Source organism: Schistocerca americana, chromosome 4 (assembly GCF_021461395.2).
Source record: "Schistocerca americana isolate TAMUIC-IGC-003095 chromosome 4, iqSchAmer2.1, whole genome shotgun sequence".
In the NCBI taxonomy this organism is placed as follows: Eukaryota; Metazoa; Arthropoda; class Insecta; order Orthoptera; family Acrididae; genus Schistocerca; species Schistocerca americana.
The window spans coordinates 287,084,614-287,099,859 of NC_060122.1; the positions used below are offsets into that span (position 1 = coordinate 287,084,614).

The 15,246-nt window shown below is 42.9% G+C and overlaps 1 protein-coding gene across 1 annotated transcript in view; it reads left to right on the forward strand.

Moving 5' to 3' along the window:
• The window catches only part of LOC124612793 (putative defense protein), a 26,533-nt gene extending 11,618 nt beyond the window's left edge, over nt 1-14,915 (forward strand). Inside the window, exons 3-6 of the mRNA XM_047141195.1 lie at nt 1,522-1,658; nt 3,951-4,039; nt 10,985-11,051; nt 14,562-14,915. Coding sequence (XP_046997151.1) covers nt 1,522-1,658; nt 3,951-4,039; nt 10,985-11,051; nt 14,562-14,567 — 299 coding nt within the window. The 3' untranslated portion in view covers nt 14,568-14,915. The remainder of the gene's footprint in view (nt 1-1,521; nt 1,659-3,950; nt 4,040-10,984; nt 11,052-14,561) is intronic.
• Nucleotides 14,916-15,246: the final 331 nt, after the last annotated feature.

Sequence of the window (15,246 nt, forward strand, 5' to 3'; positions counted from 1 at the left end):
ATTTGGCAGCATTACTGAGACGAATCGGACAGTTACTTTAGCTATGGTAAAGGGACACAGGTAGTTGTTGGGGTGAAACTGGTAGTCGATAATTCGTTTAGGGATTATGTCCTCGAGTCTTGTTGGAGGATGTTTGACTTTGCACTTATGGAAATACAGCGAGGAGCCAAAGAAACTGGTACACCTGCCTAATATCCTGTAGGGCCCCATGGGCACGTAGAAGTGCCGCAACGCGACGTGCAGGAGCCAACGGACACCATGAATCCTTCAAGGCTGCCCATAAATCAGTAAGAGTATAAGGGGGGGGGGGGGGGGGGGGGAGAGATCTGTTGCAGCGCATCCAGGATATGCTCAATAATGTTCATCTCTGGGGAGTTTGGTGGCCAGAGGAAATTTTTAAACTCAGAAGAATGTTCCTGACTGGAGCCACGCTGTAGCAATTCTGGACGTCTGGGGTGTCGCATTGTCCAGCTGGAATTGACCAAGTCCGTCGGAATGCACAGTGGATTTGAATGGATGCAGGTGATCAGACAGAATGTTTATGTACGTGTCACCTGTTAGTGTCGTATCTAGACGTGTTAGGGTCTATGGAGATTGCCTCCATACCCGTACACGTCCATCCGCTCGATACACTTTGAAACGAGGCTCGCCCGACCAGGCAACATGTTTCCAGGCATCAAGAGTCCAATGTCGGTGTTGACGGGGTCAGGCGAGGCGTAAAACTGTGTCGTGCAGTCATCAAGGGCACACGACTGGGCCTTTGGCTCCGAAGACCCATATCGATGATATTTCGTTGCGTGGATCACACGGAGACATTTGTTGATGGCCCGCCATTGAAATCTGCAGAAATTTGCGGAAAGGTTGCACTTCTGTCACGTTGAACGATTCTCTTCAGTTGTCGCTGGTCCCGTTCTTGCAGGATGTCGGAGATTTGATGTCTTACCAGGTTCCTGATATTCACGGTATTGAAATGATCGTACGGGAAAATCCCCACTTGATCGCTACCTCGGAGATACTGTGTGCCACCGCTCGTGCGTTGACTGTAACAGTACGTTTCTACGCTCTTAATTCTTGATAACCTACCATTGTAGCAGCAGTAACCGATCTAACAGCTACGTCAGACACTTTTTGTCTGACATAGGCGTTGCCGACCGTAGCGCCGTACTGTGACTGTTTACATACCTCTGTATTTGAATACACACGCGTATACCAGTTTCATTGGCGCTTCAGTTTATGAAGTTTCATTGCAAGTGATAGGATTTCAGTTTGGGGAAGTCTCTAGAAAGACGGCAAATGGATGCAGGGCATAGCATCAGCAGGAAGTATCCGCTTGAGTGGACTGCTTACATTTGGAGCCTCAGGACTGATTAAAAACGCCGAAGACGCGACATTAACATCTGTCCACCGCAGTGGATAACTGCACTATAGTGTTAAAGTAAATGACGCAGATTCTTTGTAACGTGTCCTGTGACGGTGATAGCTAGCTGGCACCTCTTACAGCTGATACTGTTGTGCTTGCAGTGCGCATATCTGGCAGCGAGAACTTCCACAGCGTGTACCTGCAGGCAGGGAACGGGGAGCAGCCGGTGGGGGAGTTCCTGGTCCCCAGCGGCCAGGGCTGCAGGGCCGGCGTCTTTGGCTGCCCGTCCGGACAGAAAGTGAGTAATGCCTGGTTACTGTTGCACTACTTACGGGAATCATTTCTTCCTGGAGCACATACGCAAACAACCACAAATAACTGCCATCATTTCGCTGTCAATATCGTTACTCATTATAAACTAGGGTAACACAGGGCGGACGGGATGTTTAAAATAAAGGACCACAAAAAACACTTCTTCAAGGTGTCGAAAATCATCCTGTACCGTACTTTAGTTGAAAATCACCTTAACCGTATGTTATGTATTTCTTACGTTCTTTTAAAGAAATGGTTGCGTATTTCCCGTTCTGCCCCACCTACTTAGGAGAATGGGATAAGGTAATTTTTTTTGTGAAATTATTGCTCAATCGTTGTTATTATCAGGAATAACATCTTAAAATTAAAACAAAGTTGTGTAATGCACAAGTTATACTTATGAATAAGGAATACTAAAAAAATGTTAATAAGAAGAAAATATTTTAACATCATTACGAAAAAATGTACAATTATTTTTGATGCTTAATACCAATATACTGTTACTTTATTCAATATCGTCGCTCGTGCAGTAGATGTATTTTCCGGCTTGCGAATGGATACATAGTAATAAATCTTATAACCCATCCTGCTATGCTAGACACGTTTGTTTGTCAAATATGTGTGGCAAACCATTTATTTGTACTAGCCGATAGGCTAATGATATATCAATGAGGTGTTTTATCGTTGGACTAAAACATCTTCTCTCCGTTGACTTCATATATGTCATCAGCTTGTCTACTTGTTCTGCAGTGAACAAATTTTTAAATTTTCCATCTGATTTGTCAGCACTATAGCTGTGAATATTCTTTGCTTTACGAACGTATCTTTCCAACGTTGATTTGGGTACGTTAAACTTGTTAGCTGCTTTTAAAACTCCCATTTCTGAATATAATGCGGTTGAAACTGCAATTTCTATTGATTTACTATTCAATTTCTGTCCATTAGTATTTCTAATGTAAGTTTACACCACCTGGAAAAGGAAGAAAAAAAAGGCATATGTAGTTTGCAATGTATTTGCATCAAAAAAATGACGGGACCCAACGGGATACTGTCCCAGTCTGCCATGTAATGTTCTGCCCCAAGTGCACATTTCAGGTTAACAACTCTTATGGAGCGTAATAACAGGCGGATTTAACGTGTTGCGTAACTGAAATATACGGAAAGGCACGCATTTTAAGATTACATATCATTTAAGGGCGTGCAATTAGGGATTAACGGATTTTCCTACCTTTACATTCACCATAAGTTGAAAAAACGCGACTGGTAACGCGAAGAACAACCGTTAACTTACAAGTCGCACTCCGGACCAAGTCACAGTTATCCCGTTTTGCCCCCAGAGTTCCACTATACATTTCACATTCTCTTTAGATCGTGTGACATTTTGCTTATACGAATGATACAACGTACCAGTCCCCAGTGTCGAAGTCAGAAGTGCACAGTCTCCAAAGTCAGTAGTGCACAGCTAACCGGTGACTTCTGGTTGGTGTGTGACATTGTACGTAATCACCACCTCTGTTAGATAATTTTATTTTTTGTCGTCAGTCTTGTGATTAGTTCGATGCAAACCCCCTCAACTTCCTCTTCCTCATCGGAGACTAACACCTACACCTGAGATTCTCGGTTAGTTGTTGGATGTGTTACTTTCTATCCCTCCACCTACTATTGTCGCCTTCTACAGCTCCCTTTAGTATTATGCAACTTCCGTAAGGTCATAACACGTGTCCTATAGTCGTGTCACATCTTCTAGTCAGCGTTTTCCATATACTGCTTTTCTCGTCGATTCTGCGGACGACCTTCGCATTCCCTGTCTTATTAGTAGTCCACTTACTTTTTAGCAACCTTCTGTAACACTGCACCTCAGACGCTTCGATTCTCAAATTTTCCAGGTTCCCCAGAACCTGTCGTTCATTCCCATAGGATGCTCTGCTCCGAACGTACATGCTTAGAAATTTCTTCTACAAATTAAGGCACGTATTTGATACTAGTAAACTTCATTTAGTGAACAACTCCCACTTTGGCTCTGCTGGTCTGGTTCTTACATCCTCCTTGCTTCGTCCATAAAGCTTTATTTTACCTCTGAAGTATAAGAATCTTTCATTTTGCATTAACTTCATGAAGAAAGTATTATACAAGGTAATCATTCTGTATACGCCTTTGATATTCATTACGCATCTTCATAATTTTAAAACTTGAGTAATATACACTATAGCTTATTTTCTTCTTCTTTTCGTTGAAAATTTGTAGTGGACAACTGTGTGACTTACTTATTTCCTTTCAGAACGCCTTCTCGTACAACTCACGCAGGGGAACTAAAGAGGCAGAAGTTGAGTGGAAGGCACCACAAATCAACGCCCAGGTTGCCTTCAGGTGAGACAGACCATGTATGAATTATTTTCATATTCCGTATATTACACTAGTGGCCATTAAAATTACTACACCACGAAGATGACGTGCTACAGACGCGAAATTCAACCGATAGGAAGAAGATGCTGTGATATGCAAATGATTAGCTTTTCAGAGCATTCACACAAGGTTGGCGCCGATGGCGACACCTACAACGTGCTGACATGAGGAAAGTTTCCAACCGATTTCTCATACACAAACAGCAGTTGACCGGCGTTGCCTGGTGAAACGTTGTTGTGATGCCTCGTATAAGGAGGGGAAATGCGTACCATCACGTTTCCGACTTTGATAAAGGTCGGATTGTAGCCTATCGCTATTGCGGTTTATCGTATCGTGACACTGCTGCTCGCGTTGGTCGAGATCCAATGACTGTTAGCAGAATATGGAATCGGTGGGTTCAGGAGGGTAATACGGAACGCCGTCCTGGATCCCAACGTCCTCGTATCACTAGCAGTGGAGATGATAGGCATCTTACCCGCATGGCTGTAACGGATCGTGCAGAGACGTCTCGATCCCTGAATCAACAGATGGGGACGTTTGCAAGACAACAACCATCTGCACGAACAGTTCGACGACGTTTGCGGCAGCATGGACTATCAGCTCGGAGACCATGGCTGCGGTTACCCTTGACGCTGCATCACAGACAGGAGCGCGAGCGATGGTGTACTCAACGACGAACCTGGGTGCACGAATGGCAAAACGTCATTTTTTCGGATGAATCCAGGTTCTGTTTAAAGCATCATGATGGTCGCATCCGTGTTTGGCGACATCGCGTTGAACGCACATTGGAAGCGTGTATTCGTCATCGCCATACTGGCGTATCACCTGGCGTGATGGTATGGGGTGCCACTGGTTACACGTCTCGGTCACCTCTTGTTCGCATTGACGGCACTTTGAACAGTGGACGTTACATTTCAGATGTGTTACGACCCATGGCTCTACCCTTCATTCGATCCCTGCAAAACCCTACATTTCAGTAGGATAATACACGACCGCATGTTGCAGGTCCTGTACGGGCCTTTCTGGATACAGAAAATGTTCGACTGCTGCCCTGGCCAGCACATTCTCCAGATCTCTCACTAATTGAAAACGTCTGGTCAATGGTGGCTGAGCAACTGTCTCGTCACAATACGCCAGTCACTACTCGTGAGGAACTGTGGTATCGTGTTGAAGCTCCATGGGCAGGATGCACACGCCATCCAAGCTCTGTTTGACTCAATGCCCAGGCGTATCAAGGCCGTTATTACGGCCAGACGTGGTTATTCTGGGTACTGATTTCTCAGGATCTATGCACCGAAATTGCGTGAAAATGTAATCACGCGTCAATTGTAGTATAATATATTTGTTCAATGAATACCAGTTTATTATCTGCAATTCTTCTTGGTGTGGTAATTTTAATGGCCAGTAGTGTATGTGTGACCTACTCGTACAGTTCAATACCGTGTACAGCGCTCAAAAACTGTCAGTGTACATTTTTAATAGGGGAAGCTTATTTGAGCGGTGTCGCATCAAGGACAAAGCGTACAGTTTCATCTAGGAATGTAGAAACCGTTTCATTATTAGGTTTGCTGAGAAGTGATTGCTGAAAAAATTTGTTCCGCCATTATATCCCATGAGCCGGTTTATAACGATGTTGTTTGCAATCTGTTAAAACATTCGTACACTGATGTGCATTGATGTCTGACATGAGGCAACATATGACGAACAGTTGTTGCTAAAAGCGCTTGTCTCTACGGGCTAGGGACCGTGTGTACTCTGCAGTTAGTTAATTACTTACACAGTATGATTTGTATTTGAAAAAAGGTATAAGTTTCTGACGAAAAATAAGCAAAATTATTAACTACGAATAATACAATGGCAAATCAAAACGTAATTAATGTTGCCTAATCCTCATTGTTATCAGTGGACAGTTGTAGGGCGCACAGAGACCTTTCCGACCTTTCTAAGTGATCTCACACGGAACTTCACCTACAGCCCGCCTTCCCGCTCACCGTTCACGACTGTATCAGGAAAGGGTGGAATGACAATCACATGCAAAGCACCTTCGGCCGTACTTGGAAAGTCTTCTAGGGAGCGTAAACGCAGATGTAAATGTAACTGCACTGTTCTTGATAGTTACAATATGTTCGTAATAACGAAGTGAAGGTAGCAAGCCTTCTTGCGAGAATACAACTTTTTTATTTTGTTTAATCTTCAAACATGTTTCACGAGTCCGCAGCTCGTGGTCGTGCGGTAGCGTTCTCGCTTCCCACGCCCGGGTTCCCGGGTTCGCTTCCCGGTGGGGTCAAGGATTTTCTCTGCCTCGTGATGACTGGGTGTTGTGTGCTGTCCTTAGGTTAGTTAGGTTTAAGTAGTTCTAAGTTCTAGGGGACTGATGACCATAGATGTTAAGTCCCATAGTGCTCAGAGCCATTTGAACCATTTGTTTCACGACAGTTTTGGCACCCTCAATAGTTTTCTTTTTTCTTTTATTGTTTCTGAAATACACTGAAGCGACAAAAGTCATGGGATAGCGATATCCACATATGGCCGTAGTGTCGCGTACACAAGGTATAAAAGGGCAGTGCAGTGGCAGAGCTGTCATTTGTAACCAGGTGATTAACGTGAAAAGGTTTCCGACGTGACTACGGACACGCGACGGGATTAACAGACTTTGAACGAAGAATACTAGTTAGGGCTAGACGCATGGGGCATTCCATTTCTGAAATCGTTAGGGAATTCAGTATTCCGAGATCCACAGTGTCAAGAGTGTACCGAGAATACCGCATTTCAGAAATTATCTCCCAGCACGGACAATGCAGTGGCTGAGGCCTTCACTTAACGACCGAGAGCAGCAGAGTTTGCATAGAGTTGTTAGTGCTATCAGACAAGCAACACTGCGTGAAATAACAACAGAAATCAGCGTGGGGCGTACGACGAACGTATCAGTTAGGCCAGTGCTACGAAATTTGGCCTTAAGGGGCTATTGAAGTGGACGACCGACACCAGTGCCTTCGGTAACAGCACGACATCGTCTGCAACGCCTCTCCTGAGCTCATGACTATATCGGTTGGACGCTAGACAACTGAAAAACCGTGGCCTGATCAGATGAGACCCGATTTCAGTTGGTAAAAGCTAATGGTAGGGTTCAAATGTAATCCAACTGAACCGATCGTTGGCTGGAAATGGTTATGTTAGGCTACATGGAGATCGTTTGCAGCCATTCATGGGCTTCATGTTCCGAAACCACAACGGAATTTTTATGGATGACAAGTGTTCGCGATTGGTTTGAAGAAGATTCTGGACAATTCGAGCGAATGATATGGTCACTCAGATCGCCCGACTGAACCACATCGCACATTTATGCGACATAATCGAGAGATCAGTTCGTGCACCGGCAACACTTTCGCAATTATGGACGGGTATAGAGGCAGCATGGCTCAATATTTCTTCAGGGGACTTCCAACCACTTGTTGAGTCCATGCCAAGTTGAGTTGCTGCACTATGCAGGTCAAAAGCAGGTCCAACACGACATTAGATAATATCCAAGACTTGTCATCACAGTGTATATACAATGTATTTTATGTAGGTTAGGTATCTGTTGACATCATATTTTGTTGTTTAGATTGCATATGAACTTAAGCATCGGTTTACATTGTGTGTGCCGTGTGGCTGCAACTGTAATCAACCAAAACTCTAAATTAATAGAGCATGTCATAAGCAACACAGGGGTAACGTCTGTATTCCATTTTTGTTTAGCTGATAGCCTTTAAACTATATGTTCCCGTAAAACAGTTAACATGCCACTTCTTTGACGCTGTAGTTACGCTGTACTGAACAGTACTGGTTCCTGTTTGGCTGCTAAATTTGTCGTTTATGCTCTTGTGTTTGAAATGAACAGGAACAAACGTCATTTAAAAAAATCCTAACAACCACATTAAAAAGAAAAAAAAAAAACAGCTCAGGAGAAGATTACTACAGAAATGGAGAGAGTTAATGAACAGACATATTTCGCCGGAATATACACTGTGTGATCAAAAGTATCAGGACACCTGGCTGAAAAGACACCTGGCTGAAAATGACTTACAAGGTCGTGGCGCCCTCCATCGGTAATGCTGGAATTCAGTATGCTGTTAGCCCACCCTTAACCTTGATGATAGCTTCCACTTACGCAGGCATACGTTCAATCAGGTGCTGGAAGGTTTCTTGGGGAATGGCAGCCCATTATTCACGGAGTGCTGCACTGAGGGGTGAGGCCTGGCACGAAGTTGACGTTACAAAACATCCCAAATGTGTTCTCTAGGATTCAGCTCAGGACTCTGTGCAGGCCAGTCCATTACAGGGATGTTATTGACGTTTAACCACTCCCCCACAGGTTGTGTATTATGAACAGGTGCTCGATCGTGTTAAAGGATGCAGTTGCCATCCGCGAATTGTTCAACAGTGGGAAGCAAGAAGGTACTTAAAACATTAATATAGGCCTGTGCTGTGATAGTGCCACGCAAAACAACAAGGGGTGCAAGCCCCCTCCATGAAAAACGCGACCACACCATATCACTACCGCCTCCGAATTTTGCTGGTGTCACTACACACTGGCAGATGAGGGTCACTGGGTATTCGCCACATCCACACCGTACCATTGGATCGCCACATCGTGTACCATGATTCGTCACTCCACACAACGTTTTTTCACTGTTCAATCGTCCAATGTTTATGTCCTTACACCAAGCGAGGCGTCGTTTGGCATTTACCAGAGTGATGTGTGGCTTATGATCACCCGCTCGACTACTAAATCCAACTTTTCTCACCTCCCGCCTAACTGTCATAGTACTTGCAGCGTATCCTGATGCAGTTTGAAATTAATATGTGACCGTTGGATAGATGTCTGCCTTTTACACATTACGACCCTCTTCAACAGTCGGCGGTCTCTGTCAGTCGACAGACAAGGTCGGCCTGTACGCTTTTGTGCTGTACGTGTCCCTTCACGTTTCCACTTCATTATCAAATCGGAAACAGTGGACCTAGGGATGTTTAGGAGTGTGGAAATCTCGCGTACAGACGTATGACACAAGTGACACCCAATCCCATGACCACGTTCGAAGTCCGTGAGTTCCGCGGAGCGCCCCATTCTGCTATCTCACGATGTCTAATGACTACTGAGGTCGCTGATAGGGAGTACCTGGCAGTATGTGGCAGCACAATGCCCCTAATACGAAAAACGTATGTTTTTGGGGGTGTCCGGATAATTTTCATCTCATAGTGTATAGGCTGTATCTCCCATGGGAGATGTTTGGTAAGCCATAATAAGACACAGGCAAACAAAAAAAAGAGGTTATTACGACCACAGTAGAGAGATTGAATAACAATGGAAAAACTCTTCTCAATAAAAAATAATACAACTTCTCAGACAGTAACAGGCCTGGAGCACATATGAGTAAACGTAATGGGATGTGAAGACTGTGTCACTGATAATCCCTAACGACGGAGTTTGAGCATTTGGCTTGGTTGAAATGATAATGAAATCAAGACCCTACGCTGTGGACAGGCGTTAATATATCGACGGAGACAGTTGAAAATGTTTGCCCGACCGGGACTCGAACCTGCGATCACCTGCTTACATGCCAGACGCTCTATCAATCTGAGCCACCGATGTCACAGAGGATAGTGCGACTGCAGGGATTTATCTCTTGCACGCTCCCCGTGAGACACACATTCCCAACTTAATGTCCACACACTACATTCGTAGTGCACCTGCCCATTACACTTATTACTCGCGGCAGACAATCTTTCCGCGTTCCGTAGGAGTTCGGGCAATACGTGTGGATCCGTACAGAAAAAGGTCAATGGCCGGTTAGCCTTAACTACATTCATATTCGGTGTAGTTGGCCCACAGGCATGCCTCGGATTTCGCTGGAATGTCGTAGGTTCCGCGGCGGTGGCTTTCGACCAGGCTGATGGGCTGCTAAGAGCCGCTGCATGAATTGGCCCAGAGCTCCGGTGGAGCGAACTGCCGCTCTGTACAGCCGGGGCGCGGAGGATATCGCGCCGTTCCAGTTCGGAACAAGTGTCACGGCGGAGGAAATAGGTCCCTGCCACGGAGGACCTCTGGTGGCGCTTGTCCTGCAGTCCTCGTTGTGATCGACGCAGTCTGATAAGGCAACGCCTTGTACTTATGCAACTCCGTAATGCATCAGCGTCTGAGGGGTTGCGATCCCTTTAGGCAACGTCGGGTGTATGGCAATAGTTTAAAGGCTATAGTCTAAATCGAAGTGGAATCAAGACGTTCCCCTAACATCCTTGTGCTGCAGATGATATTTTGTATTAATTTAGATTAATTGCTGATTTATGTTTGCAGCCACAGGGCGCACATAACGTAAAGAAAAAAATATATCTGCAACCTGAACAACAACAAAATCTCATGTCAACATACTTCTACCCTATATAAAATTTGTGTGTATATATTACAGAAAAAATAGAAGAAGAAAACCTACCGAGGGTGCCACAAATGTGGTGAAACATGTTTGAATACTAAACAAAACAAAACAGCTGCGCTCTTGTAAAATGCAGACCATCTTTAATTCACTGTCATTTTCTGTAAGCACTGGAACAGAGGTTAAAATTCCATTATGGTTATTAATGTTTTTGTTTCCCGTATCATACCTAGTTTGCATACTGCACTCAGCTCAGGTGCTATGTTGGACTCCGTATTTGGTCTGAAGTCACAGTTTATATTTTAAAGGAAAAAGAGCTACATTGATCTCTGTCTCGGTTTTCAGGATAATTTGTATGGGATTTGCTTCCCTTTTCGTTGTCATGTCCTAGTTTGTGGAGTCATCTGACCACTTTCCAGAATGTTAATTTTCAGTATGGTCCCCCTTACGGCGCTGCAAGGCCTGTAGCAGTTCCTGACGTGTTTACCTTCTGTTGCAGGGCTACGATCGTGAAATCTTTCACCGAGTTCTGGGTCGGCGTCGAGTCAGCTCCAATCACCGTCCGTGTACGTATCCTGCAGCTTTGACATATTTCATCAGCCATCTACCTTTAAGTCCAAATCACTTATTACCATTCTATCTAATCTCTACCACATATTTTGTTTAGCTCGTAGTTAGAAAAAGGCATAGTTATACCTCCCATCTAACAAATCTGCTGCATTTTTCGTGTTTAAAAATTACAATGGCAATTTTTTACGAGGATACTGTGTGATATACTATGGGAACTTTATAAAAGTCTATTGTTTCTTTCATTTGGTTATTATAAGCTATAAAATGAGCTTCACTAATGAAGTAAGAGTAGGAATATCTATGTAGTGAGCATTCAGACACACAGAACATAATTATTGTCGCTGATTTTGAATGTAATCACATCGTTTAAACTAACAGATGTCCTTCGTTAAGTTCCACAAATTTTATACATGTGTTTCATAGGCATATCATCAATTTAGATTCCTTATTTTGAAAGAGCTTGTTTCAAAGCTTTGAAAAGATAATCTGAAGGGCATTTCGCTTATTTGCGACAGGTATTACAGCTGAAACGTCGCTTTTTTGCTACAGGGACAGAAGGTATAGCTACAATTGTTTCTGGTGTCGTGAACTGCATTTTATTGCATTTGTGGATCTCTGTTTTAATAAATTATGGTGCAGCGGCTCTGCGAAATTAATTCCTAACAAGACGAAACGAAAATGTAGCAAAAAACTTCGAATTTGGGCCTACGAAACGCAGCAAATTAACAATTTATCACACATTTAGAGACGAAATTCTTCCGTTTTTATTTGCTGCTACAATATTGTTAATTTTTGTTCATCCTAATGGAAACTGAACTAGCAATTGCATATAATTATTCAACATGACATAAGAATTTTATGTTTACTATAAAATGAACACAGTGGCTTGGAAAACTGATAAATGCGAAGGAAGTTACTCATTCATACACTGATCTTATCTGCAGATGAATATTGCTCTAAATGCGTAAACGTTCAACGAATTGACTGGAAGCATCCTCCCACACTATTGAACCGATCTGCCACTTGTCCCATAATTGTGTCCCCATACAGTCAGATATGTTAGCCCTACGATTTCACATCCTGATCACACAGTGTTCCAATATTAATCAACACACGAAGTGCCTCTTACTAGAATGTCCACATCTACATTTGCAGTAGCAAATTGCTATTACTAGCAAACAAATATGTAAGTGTGGAGCATAATTAGCGTAATAAAAAATTTTATGTGTCAGCCGAAAAAGGTAAACACACTGTCATATAGCGAAATCATGCGGCTATATCGGTTTGATATTGATGACATCCGCACTACGCTATGTTCACTTGATAGATATTCCTACTATATTGCCAATTATCACAAAAATTTGTAATTGTCGTGTTTCTGGCTTTTGTTGAATTAGATTGTAGCTCATCAATACCACGAGATTCGATGCATGTCGTTCCACAAACACTTGCCTGTGCATTTAAAATGGAATCATTAATTCACGACTGTGACATCTACTGCGACCCCATATGCCCCTCATGAAGGTAACTTGATCGAATCCTTAAGATGAAAGACATTTTAAGCGACGTATCACTGATAATGTTAAGAGAGGGTGAAGCGTACACTTGCTTATGGACCACGCCGTGGTTTAAACTCCAAAACTCACTGCATGTCCCAATATAGTGAAGGTTTGTGACGCTGTTAGTGATCCGATTGCCAGATGAGAAGTTCGCACTCCGTGGTCCCCTTAGTGCTATTAGTAGGCTATATGCTGGCACACGGATGTATCTTCCCCTATCTCACGCGTCTCTTCATCAACTCTTCTCTCTCTCTCTCTCTCTCTCTCTCTCTCTCTCACACACACACACACACACACACACACACACACACACACACACACACACACACACACACAAATGCAGTCTGCTTGCAATCATCAGTCGCCTACTACGAAGATAGAACAATCCGCAGACAAAAGCTGACTATAAATGTGATCAAAGAAAACGGTTACAGTTAGGCAACTGAACCCATCACTCAGCAAAACTATACGGTTTTAATTTACCGATAATAGTACTGAAACTCAATTGAGGAGCTTATCATTCATTTCTCACTCCTATCGTGAAAGTTGAAACGCACATTATTTCTTGCAGTGAAGTTGTCGTTGCCACTTTTCTTATTCTATCTTTGTCACGGCTCTGGCTTCCATACTGGGGATAGTCCTAAAACACTACCTATGTGTTTGTTCCCTTTATTTATGTGTCAAAATACGCGTATTTAGCGGTGCTGACGCAAGAGTTGCGAAATCCGTTAAACTGCACTTCAAGCAGTATCTTAAATTGTCTTAAACAACGCACTTTATCAAGCAAACGCCGCTGGTAAGAAAGAAACTTGTTAGCAACTGCATGTGACGACACATGTTTCACGCCCGTATATCATACCTTCATGAAACTCTTCCTAGGCGGTGACAGATGACCTAGTGGACGATAGCGAAGTCTTTAAAAACCTAGCATACCTTGGATGTCGGACCTGGTCATCTAGCGATAAACAGCTTTCCTGACTAAAGATGTCGCTGAATCCAATCCTGGCAGAACCATAGAAATTTTTCGGTGTTTCCTTAACCTAGCCTTCTCCTCTCAGTGTGGTGAAGATTCTTGAGGAACGGCACCCGTTTTCCCAGGTAGTATTACAGTTCTAGGTTAGGGATACGGAAATCGGCGGAGTGGCGCCCAATTGATACACTTGCATCAGGCCGTTAAGCCACTAGAAATTACTGTAGTGAATAGAATCGCCAATGCCTCAAACAAAAAATGCCTTTAACACCGGCAAAATATTAATATCAAATGCTCATTAACAACACATCAAGTTACAGTAAAGAGACACAGAGACAGGGATTCGAGAGTGAAGGTTCATCTATTCTATTGATTCCCCTTGGTTACAATCAGTGCAACGAAAAAAATCATATCGAGATGCAACAAATCCCTTAGAATCAGTTTACTGAGCCTTCTAGTAGACGATAAGAGTTGTCCCCTGCAGGATCAGCGCCCTCGAACCTCTGCTAAATGTAGCTAATCGGATTTTCAAGGTTCAGCCTTGAGACTAGTTATTACCACTTTGATAAACATCACTTGATACGCGCAGCTGAGTTATTTAAATGCATTCTGAGAATTTTAGAAATGTTTCCTGATAATATAAATTACGTAATACATAACTAAAATTAATTTTTAATATATATTTTGGGGAGGCTCTGCCTCAGAGCCTTCAACTGCTAGGCACGACTGTTTGATCTTGACATTTCTAACAAGGAAGATCCTCTTCAGCAAAAACATGCCATCACTTCGACATCTACAACAATTCCTCCTCCTCCTCCTCATTCTCCTCTTCTTATTGTTCTCTTTCTTCTTCTTCTTCTTAGTCTTCCATTACATAATTGAACAGTTGGAACAAACGTTAATAAGTAAGTGTTAGAACTCTAACCATACTGCAGGAACATTGTACGTTTATTAATAGATTTCTGTTTTATTTACAGACCTAATAACGCCGTTGCTGTACGAAGACAGAGTAACCGATTACGACGAAGAGTATTAATATCACAAACATCACATACTACTGGCATCATCGGTTTACTCGCTTCTTGAAGTCAGCTAACAGAGCAACCAGTCATACTGACATAGGAGACACTTTCTGTCTCCCACACAGTAATCTCAACCGTCGGGAAACGACACTTCCTGATTATCTTTCCTCAGCCAAGAACTGGCTAATTGCAAGTCGAGGTTTACGAATGTCTGCATCTGCCTAACATTCACTCATCAAAAATCTGTACTTAAGGCTTTGAAAATAAAATATAGTCTCTACTAAAGAGTTTAACACCATGTACTGAAAACTTGTCTCTTCTTCAGATGTTGTCTGTCCTTATCTCCAAAATTTATCAGCTACATAATCTGTTCTACGAGGGATTGTTATAAAGTTTTTGAAGCTCTTGGGAGCTTCTGAAGAGAATGGAAAGGTGCTGGAATCACAAAATTGTATTTTAAAAACAGTTTATTAAACCAGTCAAAATCTCTACAATGAAGAAAACAGACCGATGACAGAATGACAAAACACGAAAAAAATTTAGAGTATAAAGAAACACTTTCAGCGCAAATGGTCAACAAGGAATAAAGATCAAGAATAATCCAATTCAGCGGATTAAGGGCAAATAACAAGTGACATTC